An 18,294-nucleotide genomic window follows, 5' to 3' on the forward strand; every position below is an offset into this window, starting at 1 on the left:
TTACTATGGATTAGACAGGCCTTTTCGTCGGGACCAACTATTTGCTTTGTAATAACAAGACCTCCGTAATAACGTTGTTCATATTAACGAGCGTCTACTGCAGTTGATCCTGTTGGTTTTATTTTTCTAATTTCTGTATCTAACTCTTTTTAGAAAAAAATATCACTTGTGACCCCTGGCTTCTAACCTCTTCATATATAAAATTAAAAGTATCAATTACTTTTTAGTTTTCACAATTAATAAAACAAATAATCCTACCTATTTCTCTTAAATCTTCCCCAATTTCAGTGACATGAGATTCTGAAAATGACTGCATCTGGTGATCATCCATTGAAACTTGGGGAGATGGCAGTGAATCTGTTATGATCATATCTCCTCTATCACCCCGCTCAAATAGAGCATGAGGACGATATTTCTGGTAATATTCCTTGCTGTCATAACTTGTGGCTACTTTGTACTTGAGCGCCCGCTGCAAAAAAATGTTATTATTTAAAAAACACAAAGAGGCAGAACGAATAAGGAGTACACTTATAAATATGGAAAATATGTCACCTCATGATTGGCATCAAAATCTTACGTCGATCTTCTCACAATAGGTTTAGAATTGAGGATTATAGTAAAAAATATAAGAACTTTTCAATTAAGAAGTTGCATTAGAAGGTGAACCAGAGCTCATTTACCAAAGGAATCAAAATTGTTAAGGAAGACATTTCCAGCAAATCAGATAATTATCAAGCAACTCATAGCATGAGTGTCAAGGTGAAATGGAAATGAAGTCTAAGATAAATTAGAAAACATATTTCAAGATATTCCAGTGGTTATTCGAATTAAAAAAAAAACATTTTCTGAAGTTCATAGAAAATTCACTACCGACCTCTGCATTAAAAAATCTATTTATTGATGGGAAAATTTTCTAGTGATGTTACTCTTCACAAAAATTGTTGGCATTATGGAAATTATATACAGATTGACTTGAAGGTCATCAAAATTAGTAAATAGCCCAAGTTCCACAAAAAAAAACATAATTAAGAGAATATTTTTTTAACATAGCCAACTTTGAAGCATATTTGATATCCCCACATGATGTTTGCAATAAAGTAACACCATTTGATGAACTGCACTGGATAAATACTCACGAGAAATTTGAAACTGACAATGGAATCATCAAAACTATTTTATTTCTTGGAGAATTATATTTTGAGCCAAGGTTTGACAGCACCTGAGCTTAAACCTAACTTATGTGATTTAATCAAGCCAACCAGAAGTTCAAAGTATCAATGCTTCAACAGAGTTAGTTTCTAGACCTCATCTACAATTTTATTATTTCAGATGCAAATCTAGATATGACTGGAAAAATTACCCAATGGTTTTCTATAATTCCACAAAACTTAAGAAAAAAAGGCATAAAATACATTCCAGATCAATAATTTTTTAATAAAATTTTGATGTAGACAAAATTAATACTTACATTACTTCCATAATCTAATTCTGGTCGGTAAGGATAATGGATGTAAAAGAGATCATTCCTCATCAGCTTTTTTCTCATACGACAAGGTCCTTCGGTCATATCAAGCATCCACTTGTCAAGCCTGCAATAGAAAAAAATTACCCATGTTAAGTATTACAGGTTCAAGCCCACTGTTTCAAAGAGCCAGAAGTACTGAATGCACAGCTAGATTACTGATAACACAAATTAAGCAGATGCCTACAAGCCCCAAAGCTGTGGATTGACCCCAAAGACATAGTCCCTCTCTTCTCTTACAATTCCTTGGCCCCTTTTGTTTCCCCACCAGGTCCCAGAGCAAGTGCAGCCTAACAGCCCCATAATAGTGTGCTAATACATCAATGACTGAACAAACAAATGACAATCAAAGAAGTTAACTGACAGATGACATAAATGTAACATACCTGCTGCCAACAACTGGTCCCCACAATCCTCTCTCCCTGGTTAGTTCTGCTTCAGTATTCAGCCACTCATCCAAAACAAACTTTTGTTCGTGCTGCTGTACTCTAGCATAGTGACGAAGTTGAGATTCAGTCAACTCACGGACTAAAGCCACATGAGCAAGTGTCCACTGCGCTGATTCCACCTGCAATATATGTATGACACTGAATTTCATGAACAGTCATTTATTACATCATGAATGAGATCTCAAAAACTAACTTGTCCATTTTATGACATTCCCTACAAAATCTTTTTCATGACGGGTCAGAAATCAATGGATCCATGAAAATAAAAATATAATAAATAGCATGATAATGGGATTAAGAGGTGACACAATAAATATCACATTTTGGAAGCAATTAGAGTAAAAGAATATTTTTTTCAGGCTCTAAATTAAAGTACCGGTCTGGTTTCAAATAGCTAGGGACATGATTTCATTTTCTTATCCAGTTCAACCCATTTAATGACATCACCACTAACCATTTTTGCAGTGGCAGCTTGGATTTTACACATCATCGTATTTTAACAATTCCCCAAATTTTTCCCCTCAAGAACATTCGCCTTTATAATTTAACCACAATGCCATTACTATTTTTTTAAATTACACTTTTCCAAACAAAGATCATTTTCAAATTAACTCTCCGGCAAAATCCTCAGACAATACAACATTTTCAATCGTTGCGCAGAGGTAGTCAAAATTACTGCCATTGAATGCTGTGCCTACTATCGCAGCAATGTCTCTCACAGTAAAAATTTTCCAGAGTCATGATTCATTATATCTTGCATAATTTTGTGTAATTTGACTATATCATTATGCATGTAGTTTAAGTAAAATTAAACATTATTGAATGGTTTTGCCAGGGTGCCACTCAAATAGCACTGAAATCTCCTAACACAATCTTAAAAAGTGACTATATGTAAAAACTATGTACAAAGGAAAAATTGTACATGTATTTTTGAGTACTGGATAAAGAGTTACAAATGGTACATAAAAAAAGTCATGTACAAAAGAAATGCTTATCAGAGCATTCAGTCAAGTAGATGAAAGGTAACACACATTATTTACCTTCAGAGCAGCAGCTGAATAGCCAGTTATCCCCGGCCTCTTTGTCACATCACTCACAATTGATGCCTCCTTTTTCACCTTGGTACGGTTGGCAAGACGAGTAAGACCACCAGTCACCTTTTGTATTTTCTGTATGGTTTGCACAAAAAATAGGTAATATTGTATTGTTCATTGAAGAATATAATACTGACACCTCAGAGCAATAGAATAATGAATAACTTAACATATCAAGTAAGTAGCATAACCTGGCTTTCACCAGGTATGGCAATAACCTCTCCAAAACAGTCCTGTTTACTGAATGAATTGATTTTTTTTTATCCTATCATTACTGCAGCCATAAATCATACATGCTGCACACAAACTTTTACCATTATAGAAACTATAACCAAGTTATTATTTTTTTATTAATACAGAGAATTAAATCTTAACTTACAGATTGTATTTGATTCTGAAGTTCCCATGGAATTCGGTAAGATGACTTTCTTTCCATTTCTACATAATTAACCCAAATCCGGTTTGCTGACTCAAACACTTGATCTCTGATAGACTCAAGATCAGGAGGCCCTTTGTTTGTCCCAGGATTTAGGGAAATTTTGAATACCTAAAACAGAATATAAAAAACGTTGGTATTAATTTTTTTTTCGCTAAATTTAATTCAAAGTGAAAGGAGATAAGAGTCCAACATGCACTTTGACTTTCTAATGCTAGCTTAGTATTAAAGCAACCTTAACCCAACTAAAATTTATCATCTTAATCAATAAAAAATACATTTAAATTGTTGTAGCAACAAATTCAAACCCCAAATCAATTGCAATCACAAACAATACTACCATTACACAGTAAATTATTGACAGTCAAATTTAATACAAAGTTTATAAAAAAATCCTTCTAGATACTAAAAATTATGACATATTGATTCAGAAAATAGCTATGCATTATAGAACAAGTAGGTAAATGCTGGGAAAAAGAGAAATTTTTTCTTTTAATTATCCACAGGGTATGTGAAAAGGAAACTTGAATTGTCAATTTCAGGAGAACTGATCCAGTAAGAAGAGGACAAAAAATAGTTGAATGCAGGGACAGTAGGATTATTAGATAAATCTCACATGAGGACACTAACGTAAAGGGCTCTAGCAGTCCTGTGAGCGCAACCTCAATATTTTCCTGCTTTTTAAATTTTGAAATCTTGTTTGATTGAGTGAAAAACATGAAGCCAATGAACATTTTCATGAAACAAGGTATGAATTATAGGAACAAATGATTCGTTCATTGAGTGTTCCCGTGTGCAATACGCCTCCAACTGCACAAATGAGGGTAGCCAATGTAAAATCAGAGTCAGTAGTTAAAGGCCATTTTATAAGACAAGGATGCACAGTTCCAGACACAAAGTCATACCTCCTGAGAGCCAAAAATTTTCTGACTCTCGGCTCGACGGCATATTGGACGCACAGCTGAACTACAGCCCCACTGCAAATAATATCAGACACTCCAAGCATAGAGCAAGGCCACCAAATTATTTTTTAACAAATAACTGAAGCAGTTCACTGATTTTATTTCAGCATGCTTTTTGGGGCAGCAAAGATTTTAGCAGTGGAAAAAAACACAAACAAGGCACTGTCTAGTAAAGTTCACCTCCATTGTTAACCCTCGAGTGGGCGGGCTTGCATATAAAGTACGCCAATCTTGGAAAACCAAATATTTCAACATTGTACGTACATTCTGGTCTACAGTGGTCTCGTGTATTCCTACAATGCACTTTGACTGTCCATAGTGCAAGTTTTCAGATCTCGAAGTATTGTAGCTAATTTATCTTTAGATCAGCAAGAGGAATCGACACATGCGGCACACAAAGTACGCCATGTGACCGGCCGTGTTCCACGCGCTTTGCTTTGTTTGTATGGCCTTTGGTATTATTACATTAAAAATGAACAAATTACAATGTCATTTTGACTGTCTATAGGGTTAATTTTTAAAACACAAAGTATTTTAGTCATTCTTTTTAGACCGGCAAGAGGAACCCGACACCAGTGGCATATAAATTATGCCGCGCAACCAGCCATGTACCACCTGCCTACCTTTATATCTGCATCACCTATAAATGTACAAGCTTGGACTAAGTTCTACAAATAAAGATAAATTTTAACAAAAATCGAGTGTTATCATAAAAATACTGCATGCATATGCATATATGCACATGCATATATCGTGGGCAAAGTACACCACGCGCTCAGTTGTGTAAAAATATCAGGCGCTTGTGGGTTAATCATGGAATGAAATAATTAGCACATGGCCTATACTCCTCACCATACTGTCTCTTCTGCAAAGCATTATTGTCGGACATCCTGGCTATCCAGGATTGATCACGGATTGGAAAATATTTAACACAACAAATAATAGTTAAGCAAAATTGGTTTTCCTCTTCCGACATATTCTGCTATGAGATATTCACAAAAATGCTTTCTTTGGAGGAAAGGATGGCTTAAGAAAAATTTATCAACTTGCACAGGTGCTGAGAGTTTAGACCAGCACCCTATCATAAAACTCACAAATCATAACATCTTCTTTAATGGGCTTCAAAACACTTTTAAACCAGCTAGGAAGATGGGCCTTGCTAGATGCTTGGAGTGTCTGTTGGTATTTACAGTGGGACCGAAGTTCAATGGTATTGCCAATTTGCCGTCAAACCGAGACTTTTCACCATCGTATATAAAATTTTTACTCAAGTGGTAAGATTTTCTGTCTGGGACTGTAAATAAGTGCCCTTTGTTGTTTAATGCGTATGCCAAGGAGAATGCAAAGAAGGCCAGGAAAGAGTTGGCTATATGATTTTAAGAGTACAAATTTTTATTTAAGGAAGATGAGAAGAAATATAATATGAATAGCTGACTGTAAGACTAAAACGTTGAGGTTTTACACCATTTATCATGTGTTTTTGAGCAAAGAACATGACGACCTGACGAAAGGGTAGCGACATAAGAAAGTACAGAAACACATGATATTGAGTCGGGTATTTTCAGTGAAGAAGTGTGGTAGATAAGGAAAGAGAGTGAGAATTTACTCAAGATGTATATATGGAGGAGAATGGAAAAGATGAGCCACAAATGGAGGTAAATGCACAAGTAAATCGTAAACAATGTGCATGTAGTGGTAACCACTACCACTGGCGCTTCACTTTTTTTTAGTGCGTACAACCACAGAAATAAGGTGCCATCTGGGGGAGAGCTAGCACAGAAGACCTCTTCTCGGGAGGATAAACGGTACCCTGGGCTGGTGCAGAGGATGAGATACAATACTAAAATGGAACTGCTCCCGAGCCTCACCTCCATCACCAAGGACCATCTTTCCATTAGCATAGTTGTATTTGCTTATTTATTGCCAGCACCTACAGTGATTTGGTACTAATTTGGGTCTTACATGTATTAGGATGTGTTATTTTTGGCTGCTCATGATGAACCTCTAAAGTGGGTAAGGAGAGGAAATCGCCAGAGATGATAAGGCGAGGGACAAAGGATGTTAATGGAGCAAGTTATAAGTAGAGAATGGATACTAAAACCATGATTTTAGGTGAATGAGGAAGGGGCAAGAAGAGAGCGTTTGTCATATGTACGAATAGAATTAGGCTTAATGCTGAATATAGGAGAGAAATTCATGTGGGAAGGGGGAGAGGCTGCAGTAATTAGAAAAATATTCTGAATAAATCTGCCTTCACAATCAGACTAACTGTGATGATGGTGATTGAGATAAACAACTAGTTCAGAAGTATTAAATAAGAAAATACTGCCATACCTCTTCAATAGAAGTCTTTTTGAAAATGTACATTTCATCCCACACTCTCTTGGCTGCAACGGCCATCAGATTCTGTCCCTGCTGAGCATTAAGTTTATCTTCACTTTCTTCAACATTCGGATTGACATACCATGTTGTTTTGATATTAGTTTCCATTCTGAAACAAAAGCATGGATACATATGAAGTGGCTTTCAATTTTTTTCCTGATTTAGAAGCACAATACTTAAATTGATCATTATTTTTGAAACTTATAAGAGAATACATTTCTAAAAGCACTCTCAAAAAGTATGAAATTTCAGTTTTAAAATATGTGGTATTCATGCAAAAATAAAGAAATATTTAATAAACCATGGATTTACAAAAAAATACAAAAAGTTGGAAATGCAAAAGAATATGCAAGCATACTTACGCGACTTTCATTTCTGATGTCAACTGGAGTAAGCAATACGTGAGACACCCAATAAATTCCAATTCATGATTACCAGCTCCAAAAATGAGTCCCCTAAAATGAAAAAAAACAACAAATAACAGGCGGGAATTTTACCAGGTTCTTGAAAATACAAAGAACTCCCGATGAAGTTTATTCAGCTAGATCAAAACCAATGTAAAGAATTAGGTAATGATAAATGATTTTAAATGAAATGGATAGTTTTGAAACAAGTTACGTATTCCTCACACTTTAGACATAGTAGGCAAAGAAAAGAAATTTTTCTTTGCCAACTATGCAAGGCATGCAGTTTTCACATAAATGAACTGAGTATCCATCAAAGATACCATAAAATACTGTTTTAATTGAAATGTTTGACAAATTTCTTACATTACCTGTGAGTGGTTAATTTGTGAAGAGCTTCAAGAACCGACATCTGATCGGCAATAGAATGAGTTGGCCGTGACAAAAGGAACAAAATTGTGCGATTAAGGCAGTGATAAATTCCCTCAAGGGAGAATGTGGCTAACGTGGCAGGGCGTCGCTTGGCTTGCGATATTAATTTGACGACAAAATCAAATACTTCATGAGGGTCCTTGGAGAACGTTCCTGAAAAAAAGGTGAAATTTTTCCAAGATAAGAATAAAAATCTTGTCTAAATAAACTAAAGTCAAAAAAATTGTTATCATGTGCTGATTTGTGGATGTAATTATTTTCCTAAATTCATGGCCAAAAAAACAAGGGAGGTAAAAATATATCCACACATGTGTTCAGGCTGCCTCCACCACTTGTTACCCTGTTATTAGTTTCCCTTTTACTTCTCTCAAAGAGATTTTTAGAAAAAAATGGGGGGATTATATTTGGAGAAGCATTCCACCTTACCTGTTATTTATAAATACAAAACAGCATTACTTTTAAAAACAAACAAGCATTTCCAATCATGAGTAAACATGACAGTGGTCAACTAAATTTGAACAAATGACTATTTGAATACCAGTCAAAAGAAATTTATACTATTTCACTTTAATTCCAAGTGCAGGAATTTACCTTGCCAGAGTTTATCAACAATTCTACCAGCCAAGTAGAAAACATTCGGTGCAATGTGATGCAAGCTACCTCCTGGCACAACAGGAAGAGCAGCTTGTTCACCAATTAAAACATCAGCAGCCAATAGGTGTTCCATAAGGGTACCGAGGACATCAGTTTGAAAACGTCCTTGTTGTGTGCTGCTAGAATTATCGGGTGATGCCTAAAAAAATTAAGACATGTTGAAAGCAAGAATGCACTTGTAACAAATGGAGGTGTTTAAGGACACAACCAAATAGATTCATTTAGAGGGAAAGCAGTAAAATTCATCAATCTCAAACAACACAAGAATGTTTACAGCATCATAAAGCACAGTTTGTTATGATCAATAGTGAATAAATGCTTGTATATAAAAATGAACAAACATGAGAAATTGCGAGATTTCCCTGTAACAGAGCTAGTTATGCAGTCACAACATATGCCACCCCGAAATCTGCATTAAATCGGCATAAGGCAGGGAATGTAAAGAAAAAGAGTTATTAAAATATCACTTGCGTCAGGAGTGTTTAGAGTGTAGTTCAGATTCATAATGGTCTTTCGATTTGGATGAAACACACAAATTTCCATGACTATCAATTCAACAATATATCCTCCTTATTTTATCATTTCCGCTGGATTTAGAAATAAAATGTCGATTGAAGCCTAGTAATTGGATCACTTGAGGTTTCAAACCTAATTTCGTTAAAAGCAGTAAAGAGCTGATTTTTATGTTCTTCTTATTTTATTCAGTACATGGATTTAAAATTTAACCATGAATTTAAAATGCTTCCTATATTTTTAAGATCACAGTGACATCTCTCTCACACCATAGTATCACCCCACTCTACACAGTGGAGAACAGTTATGCCTTGAATTGCACAATTAAAAAAATGCCATACATGCATGCATAAATCGACCAGTTCCATGAAAAAATAAGGTTATACAGGCATCCCCCGAGTTACGTATGTCTCGACTTACGTAAATCCGTACTTACATAAGTGATAACCGTATTTCAAATAATTACGTTAATTTTCGAATGAGAGCGCGAAGAAGTAGGTATTCGCTTGTACAACCTATGGTAGAAAAAATATCAAATAGTTATCAAGTTTTTTACGTGCTAAAAATATCAAAGTGACCCATATTTGTCATTCCTCGAAGGAATTTTTATTAATTTCTGTAGAAAAATCGCTTATAAATCCCAAGTCAGCAATCAACGTGAAAATTTGCAGTTCCAGCGATGGATGTGGTTGCGCTCATTCCTGTACGATACAACTTATTATACAGCATGCACACCCGAGCTCCGACTTTCAACTATTTAAAAATTATATCCTTAAGTTTGGACATTTCCATCTGTGGAATTAAAAGAAAATGAAGTTCAAGCAGAAATCTTTATTGCGGAAAAGAATTGTTAAGTACCCACGTAACGGCATTGAAATTTTGAGTGTTGGCATTGAACGCCGCGAAAAAGTTAAGAAAAAGTTGACAAACGATATTAATTGCGTAATTGCATGTTTCTGGCGGAAGATTTTATTAAGCTGCATTTTCTCGTTCTCTCATATTTTGTGCAACTGTAAATGAATATTGCGTCATTGAAAGCTTTTCCCCACTAACTTTGTTGCACTTTAATGACAGAGTTGGCTGAATAAAAGCTCACTTTTAAATAGCGTCGTGCTTTGGAAATACTCTTCGATGTTTTCAGCGAAGTAAATATTCAAATGATGATATTTACACGTTATTTTATTGAGATATGAGAGAATGAAAGTATGTTTCCGTGCGTGAAAGACGGAGTGCATGTGCATGTGAATGTATCTAAGAATATAGTAATTTACTGGTATTTTTTGTGTGTTATTTCCTCGTAATCCTAGACACTCCTCCTACGTGTATTAACTGATACAGTGAAACCACCAGATTCATCGATCAACGTAATATATAAAAGGCAGAAGATATAATGATTATAGGTAGGTAGACAATGCATTCTTTGGGCCCTTAGATCACAGTATAACATAATAAATCAATTTAAGTATTCAGTTTAGTAATGTAGCGCTGAGATACCGTACTTTCCCGAATCCTACGCATTTTGATTGGCAATGCTCGAGATGCAACTCTCAGACTATATTAATGTTTATCGACTTTGTATCTAATAACGTAAGAATACGCGGAAGAGTTCATGAATATCGCAGTGAATTGAATGAAACTTCACCGAGAATTTACAGCGCATTTCTCCGCTGAGAATATCACCGCGCCGATCGAAATCTCTGAAGCATTAACGCAAAGGTTCGACTTACGTAAATTTCGACTTACGCAGAGTCTGCCAGAACGCATCTCTTACGTAACTCGGGGGATGCCTGTACTGATAAAAAATGCAGAAAATATGCATGATTAATAACACAACTTCCCCAAGAGAAATTATAAGAAACTTGAGCTACCATTAATGCATCACAAAAGGTATTCATGGTTATTTCAAAATGCTATTTACTTACATCAAGAACGAGATCAATTGCAGGAGGACCTTTCCCAGAAGTTGGTAAGGAAAGGGAATCTACAACTATAACACGGAGGAAGTCCATCACAAATTTCTTGGCTGGATGGTTAGTTAATCCAGTATCCTTGGATGGTGATCTGACCATCACTGCGGGTTCACTTCCAGGGCAAGTCTAGATAAAGAGTAATATCCTTCTTACATGGGACAAGTAATATTTTTGAACAAATAAAGATAAAGCAAAATATGCACGATACTCATCTCAGAAATACCATTAAATTAAAATATCAATAACAGGAGACATGATATTAAAAAATTTCTTAAACTGAAGGTTTGATGTAAAGTCATGCAACTATATGATCACTTCCTTTTCAAAATTGGGTTGAAATTTAGGCAAACTATGAGACCATTTCCAAGCAAAAATCCAATTTACATTTGTTTTATGATGAAAAATGTACCTGCCATTTTGAGAATCCTACCTCAAATAATCTTTCCTAGTAATACCATTAAACTTTGCCATAAACAGTAAAAACGAGATGAAATGAAATTTTATTTCACTATAATTTATTTACAAGGATAATTGATGACTTTGTATTTTGAGATTATACTGAATTTCAATTAACACACCAATATTCAACAATTTAAAATTAAATGCTACCATTACTCATTAAAATAAAAGAGCATAGCAGAATGCAAGTCAAAAGAACTGTGAGCAGAGAAGTGAGTGAGAAGAAGAATTAAAAAATAATTCCACCATACAGGGGCGGATCCAGGATTTTTTTCTGGGAGGGGCACAAGCAAGGCCGTATCCAGGATTTTGTTCTGGGTGGGGCACAAGGATACCTCGTAATACAAAACGAACGCAATGATAATGGGACCGTATTAAAAATCTTGCATATTTTTGAGGGTCTGGGGGGGGCACGTGCCCCCGTGCCCCCCCCTGGATCCGCCTATGCCACCATATAATTTCCTTGATAAGGAATGACTTAATTAAATCGCTTAAAATTTTAAACACCAAGATTTAAATTAAAAAATAAAGAAAAGGAAATACCTTCACTTCATCTTCAATAGGTGATGATGCTTCACTGCTGGCAGCACTTCCAGAGGTATGAGGAAGAGGGAAAAGAGTAGATGCCAATGCACCAAGGACTTCTCCACTCATAAAGACAGGCATAAAATCAGCCATGTTATGATACAAGAAGAACAGGAACTGGATTATTGTCACAGGATAGTCACGCAACCACTCTGGTAAACTGTCAGGACTGAAAACAACAAAAAATGTGAATCCAAAAATAAAAATAATGCAACACAAATACCACACAGAAAAATGTAATACATACAAGGTATTTCTTACCAGGTAAATATCAACACTTAGGAATGAAAAAGCCATATAATTTTGGAACTTTGGATAGAAAAACTACACCACATTTTTTTTCACTCACATGATGCAAGTAATGAGCCATGAGTACAGGATAAGAAAATTTTCCAACTTATTCTTATCCACATATATATAGATACAATGATAGTTTGATATAATTAAAGAGAGTTATAGATACAATGATAGTTTGATATAATTAAAGCCTAGTGTAACATAATGCTGACCTTGCCATTTTTTCTTTTACCACCTCATGGTTTACAATAACAATAAGGGACCCACCATATTGTGAATTTTGAGAATAAACGAGAGACCTGAGGAGTAGAAGCGTTGGCAAAAAAAGGGAGTGGGAAGGTTGGAGCAGGAAGCTGAGTGCGAGGGGCATTGTAGATCAAACCCTCGTAGTGAACGGACATGCAAAGAGAGAGCACGCAATTTTTTGGTGTAGGGAATTTCCTGAGTGTCGCATCATGTGAGACATAGCCCACGTAGAAAAGGAGAGTTGAGGAAGGAGCTGGAATTAAGGAGAGGAACAGGAGATTTTACAACAGGACGAGACCCAAAATAAGCTGAGGGCCCGCCAAGGATCAACACCATGCAGGCTGAGAGGATTTTCCTGACCACAGAGGGACAAACCAGCCTGTGTCGTCGAATAATTGTTGTAAATATAAACTTTTATTTTCATGTAAGATACAAGAAGCCATAAGGCAAGATGTTTTAATTGGCCAAGAATTAAGTTTGTGACTGATATCCCTTTACAGCCATGTTTCCAGTCTACTTAAAAAAACTCTGTGCAGTGTGCCTTTTGGTTCGCTCGATTAGGTCAACAGATAACAATGAAGTGCTAATCTCAATCTATTATGGTGAATTCTATTCCCACGTTATTTATAGCATCCTTTTTTGGGGCCCTTTTCCCTGTGCTCATGTTGTTTTTAAAATACAAAAGAAGATAGTGAGACTGATGTGAGTGCACCCCTTAGAGCTCCATGTCACCCTCTTTTCAAGAAACTATCCATTCTCCCAATTCCGTGTGTTTACATGCTGAGTGCAATCATCTGTGCTAAACGTAATCTTGGTTTGTATGCTACCAACGATAGTATTCACAACCACTACAACAGGAACTCTAGCAATTTACATGTAAAGTTCATCAGAACCAGTAAAACCAGCCTTTCCCCCCTTAACATGGGACTACTACTATACAACAAGCTTCCTAGAATAATTAAGAGCTTGGAAAAAATGTCTAGTTTTAAATTTAAGGTGAAGGAGTTCTTTTTGATACATTTATTTTATTCTATTGACGAATATTTAACTATGTAAATATATTCTGTATGGGTAATGTTTATTGTTATTTCCTAAAATGTCTTTTTTTGTAACTAAACATTGACGTGCCATATATCATGGAACATGTATGTACCAAGATCTCCAGGAAAATAAGTATTATTATTATTATTATTATCAAGTAACTGGATTTTGTTAAAAGTTTATGTGATGAAGTGTGGCAAATAATGAGACAATATACTTAAAAGAAGGAATAATTATTCATATACCAAATTTGTGTCTAAGTTAGAATATACAGTTGGTCATGACCTAAGGTTATAAGGAATTATTTTCATTATTTAAATTGTCTGTAAATTGAATATTTCATTTTGCCAAGTAAATTGCAAACGTAATGTTTCATGTATTTTCTTTTCCGATGAGCAAGATTTCATAATTTATTAATTAACGGGCTGAAGCCCAATTACAAAGCTTAAAATTCTTTATAAAATGCTATAAGATTTCACAACAATGACAATAGTATACATATTAAATAAGTAATTAAGTATTAAGTAAACATCTTATCTGGTAATCCTTTCAGGTACCTCATTACAGAAGGTAAGGAATCAAAAAATAGGTCCACTTTGAGACATAAATTGCCGTCACGCATTATTTGCTGCAATGGGGAACAATGGGTATAGTTGCGTGAGTGATGGCTATTGTCAAAAAGGTTGTCACCTCTAGTGGAATAAGAAGGAACTTTCAAGAATATTTCTCTTAGTAGGACAGGGGAATCAACGAGGTTATTTAATAGCTTATACAAGAAAATAATATTAGAGCACTGTCTCCGCTTAAACATGGAAGGAAGATTAAATAGAGGCAAGATAGCAGAATAGCTATAGTCCTTATCAAATAGTCTTAACTTTATCGAAACCATACGAACAAACTTCCTTTGGATAGACTCAATAGTATTAATGTGAGATACATAGTAAGGAGACCATAAGACAGAACAGTAATCACAGTTAGATCTAACTAAAGATGTGTAAAGCACTTTATAAATTCCAATACTATTAAAGTTTTTTCCAAATCTCGAAATAAGGCCAAGAGCTCTAAACGATTTTGCCTGTATATAATTGAGATGTTGTGTAAAGTTGAGCTTGAAATCAAATATTACTCCTAAGTCATTAAGATGGGGCAATTAATTAAAATATAAGGTAAGAGAAGATATCGCAATCGAGGTTTCTTTCCAGGTAAAAGAATCAATAGTTTTTCGTGCTATATCTTTATCCACAATGTGTGGCATTTCGCGTATTAATTTATAATAATATCTTTCACATTTTTGGCTCCCACAATGGGGCATAATACAAAGTAGAAAAACAAAACATTTCTCGTTACACTAGGTAAACTAATTTATTGCTTTGCAAAAATAGGAATACAATTAGCAACTCAATGAACTTCACACATGGGCATAAGTTAACAATCTATCGTCAACTCGCCAATAAAAATAATGAAAAATCGGTTAACCATCAAATTGAAGTATCTGGTGAAACAACTAGCATCCAGAGTCACCATAGCACAATTTATAATTGATGCCATTGATATTTTAATTGAATCATTGAACAAGCCTAAATCAAGGTACTGATGGGAGAAAATTTTCAGGTTTTCGTACCATTTATTTCGGTACCAATTCCCTTTGGGTCTCATTTCGGCATTAAGGACCAGTCCGGATAATCGGGAGTTTGCTGTACTTATCTCCCAGAGATTTTGGACAAAAGAGAAGGGACTATATTCAGAAATACATGGTACATAATTATTTCTCAATAATAATAATTTTGTTTCCTAGTAGAGTTCTAAAATAAGGGGGTGGGGATTGTCCTAAAATAGTGTTCATCTTGGAATTTTGCAAACACAGTAAATATCAAAGTTCAAGTAAGGATCAAAGAAAGTGGCCAGAAGTCTCAGATGAATGAACTTTTTCAGGATATAATTCACTAGATATGACACTTAAGCATATAAAGATTAAAGGCTTTCACGTGACAAAGCATAGGGTAGGTAGGGTTCAGTATGAATATGGATACCTCCTCTGTTTTGAGACCTCTTTCATTAAAAGCTACTGGAGGAGGAGTCATCAAACTAGTGACAGTTCATTTATTCTTTAACCAAAAACAGAGAATGGCAATGACTCAAATATATTTTAACATAATAAAGCTAAAGAAATCACATTCACCTTTTCCCTTCTTGGTTGAGCATTGTGCGAACCATTCCCAGAATATTTATGACCGCTTCAGGACATAGAGTCACTCTCCCAGCAATACTTGTGACTGATTGACTTGCAGGAACACCATACATGAAGTTCCATATTGTATCAAGATCCAACTGCATAAATAAATAAATATCACCTTTTAATATACAGTAACATATTAGAAAAGTATGTTTTCACTTTAAATCCAAAACAGAAGCATCACAATAATAGCAAGCCTCAGTAAGTGCTTATTGAGATTATCTCTCATTAATTTCATCAAACAAGTTAACAGTCATTATTTTATTCCCAGCTCATCCGCTTACCATTCCCTTATTTAAAATCATTATGAATCTGTATGATTGCTCCAAAGCATTACAAATGAATAGTAAGGTGTAATATGGTCCGTGAAATATGGTATTAACGGAATACGAGTTTATGAGACAAGAATTCATCAATAAAATTGAATAAAAATGTTGAAAAGAAACATATATACTAGGTGAAACTGATTACATTGGGCCAGGTGCAACATTTGTGCATCACATCAAGTCTCCAAAAAGAATGCTGGACACCAAACTATGAATCTAGTTTGCCAAGAGCTACTAAGTTCTTTGGTGGTGAATATGCTCATTTATAAAGGGAATATAAAACATCCTCAACAAGTGGCATAAAGCATGTGTGCACTGAATTCCACACTGATTTTGATGATAAATATTACAAAGAATTGCTGGGATGAACAAATAAAAAAGTTGATAATTTAGATATCTGTACAAAACAAGATAATGTTTTAATAATACCATTAAATCCGAAGCGCTGTAAATACCACAACAAGAAATGTTGAAAGTAAAAACTGTAACCAGTGATTCTCACAAAATATTCATTGATATTTATTTATATATTTCCAAAAATTTAATTCATTGCAATCAGAATTAAATTTTAATGGCCGACTGCAATACAAATCAGAATTAATAAATGTGAGTCATTAAAAAAACAAGGAGTACTGGGGGATACAATGCATACAACTTACAGTAGATACAATTTGAAGAATCTAAGAAGTTCAAATTCATTTTTGTGGAGCTTTATATTTATAAAAGCTTGATGCATGATGAACATTAATTTAACTTTGAACCCCTAACCTTAAAATTAATAGCTTGAGGCCTCACTAACTCCATTTTAAATAAAAAATTTACAAATTTCACATATGCATATAATTTTAGACTACTGGTTTTTCATGGTTTGGCACAACATCATCTTGTGACTATCCCTGGCACTGCGGCGATACTGGTCACCAAAAATTATATACATGTGAAATTAGCTAAGTTTTTAACCATAATCTTACCTTAATTACTACCCATTTAACACCAAAAGGGGCTCATGATTTTTAACAGTACATATTAGATCAGTATTAATGGCTCACGATTGGATACCAAAACGGGTAATACATTTTTTTAATTAGACATTTGAAACTATATCTTTCCATGAAAACCTTTTCCAGACATGACTGAATTCATGCTTGGGCTACCATATTTGTCTGAAGATAGCCATGCCCTGAATATAGTAACATTCAATTATTTGAGGCTTGATTTTCAGAAATAGGTTCTTAAATGCCTTTAATGTTCACCTGCTCAATATGTTCAGCACTTGTGGCATTCAACTGAGTAAATACACTTGCATTGACAAATATAGCACCTTAAGTATTGATTGCCATTTTAAATATACTTTCTGTCCATTCTTATTCATAACTTTAATGTAAATTTGATTCATTTACTTCATCTTATATAGAGCATTTGTAATCAATAATTTTTACTCCCTTTCAAAGTAGACATAGTTATGCATCAAGAGGAGAGAAAGTAACAAGATCTTCAGAAAAATTCAAGCTATCAATAAACCAATAGCCTCAAGCAGGGTCGGCCCTACCAGGTGCGGGGCTAGGGGCGAACCTTCAGTGCGGGGCCCTTCACTAAAAATATTAAACTCTATACCCCATCTACAAACTCGAGCATTTTGAATCCCTACCACTCTCTGGCTAAGTATGTGTTCCCCTCCCAAATTCAGACTTCGTAATTACGCCGTTATGATACCATCACGCAGTTCGTTTTCAAAACTATCGTATATTTTAATTTTTTTTCACAAACGCGGGGCCCCCCAAAGCGCGGGGCCTGGGGCGGTCGCCCCACCCAAAGGCCGGCTCTGGCCTCAAGAACCCAAAATCTTTAATGATTTTGTACTTTCAAAAGTTAAATTTTGAATTGAGAAGAGAAAAATCATCCATCTTTCAATTGCCTCTGCACAACCACTGATGAAGGGATTCTGAAACTAACAGATTAAGTATGAACACAACAACAGTAGTCTTTTCTAAAAATTAGAAAAAGCTGTAAGCTATAAAAATAATTACACTAATGCAGATAAATTCCTGAAAACTTGAAAATTTTACATGAAAAATTGGATACTATTATGATTAGGGGTGAACAGCAAATATTTGGAAAGATGTAATGTGGAATGATAAAAATGGTACTCATAAATCAAGATTTTGAGTAATAATTGACATTAAAATGAGAAAAATTCACCCTTTGGGCTTCAGCTCATTTTTTTTATAAGTAAATAAAGCAGGAGCAAATCCATGCAAGCCATTTTCATCATCATCATCTATGCACTGA

The 18,294-nt window shown here is 34.9% G+C and overlaps 1 protein-coding gene across 2 annotated transcripts in view; it reads right to left on the minus strand.

The window, feature by feature from the left end:
* LOC124160670 (WD repeat and FYVE domain-containing protein 3) overlaps positions 1-18,294 on the minus strand; it is a 118,683-nt gene that overhangs the window by 27,945 nt on the left and 72,444 nt on the right. For both annotated transcript variants that reach the window (XM_046536634.1, XM_046536635.1), the window contains exons 29-40: positions 15,626-15,774; positions 11,821-12,031; positions 10,771-10,944; positions 8,273-8,474; positions 7,621-7,834; positions 7,208-7,300; positions 6,798-6,954; positions 3,445-3,612; positions 3,012-3,140; positions 1,909-2,090; positions 1,469-1,589; positions 259-469 (exon numbers count right to left, since the gene is read on the minus strand). In XM_046536634.1, coding sequence (XP_046392590.1) covers positions 259-469; positions 1,469-1,589; positions 1,909-2,090; positions 3,012-3,140; positions 3,445-3,612; positions 6,798-6,954; positions 7,208-7,300; positions 7,621-7,834; positions 8,273-8,474; positions 10,771-10,944; positions 11,821-12,031; positions 15,626-15,774 — 2,011 coding nt within the window. The remainder of the gene's footprint in view (positions 1-258; positions 470-1,468; positions 1,590-1,908; positions 2,091-3,011; positions 3,141-3,444; positions 3,613-6,797; positions 6,955-7,207; positions 7,301-7,620; positions 7,835-8,272; positions 8,475-10,770; positions 10,945-11,820; positions 12,032-15,625; positions 15,775-18,294) is intronic.

This window comes from Ischnura elegans, chromosome 6 (genome assembly GCF_921293095.1).
Source record: "Ischnura elegans chromosome 6, ioIscEleg1.1, whole genome shotgun sequence".
NCBI classification, from domain to species: Eukaryota; Metazoa; Arthropoda; class Insecta; order Odonata; family Coenagrionidae; genus Ischnura; species Ischnura elegans.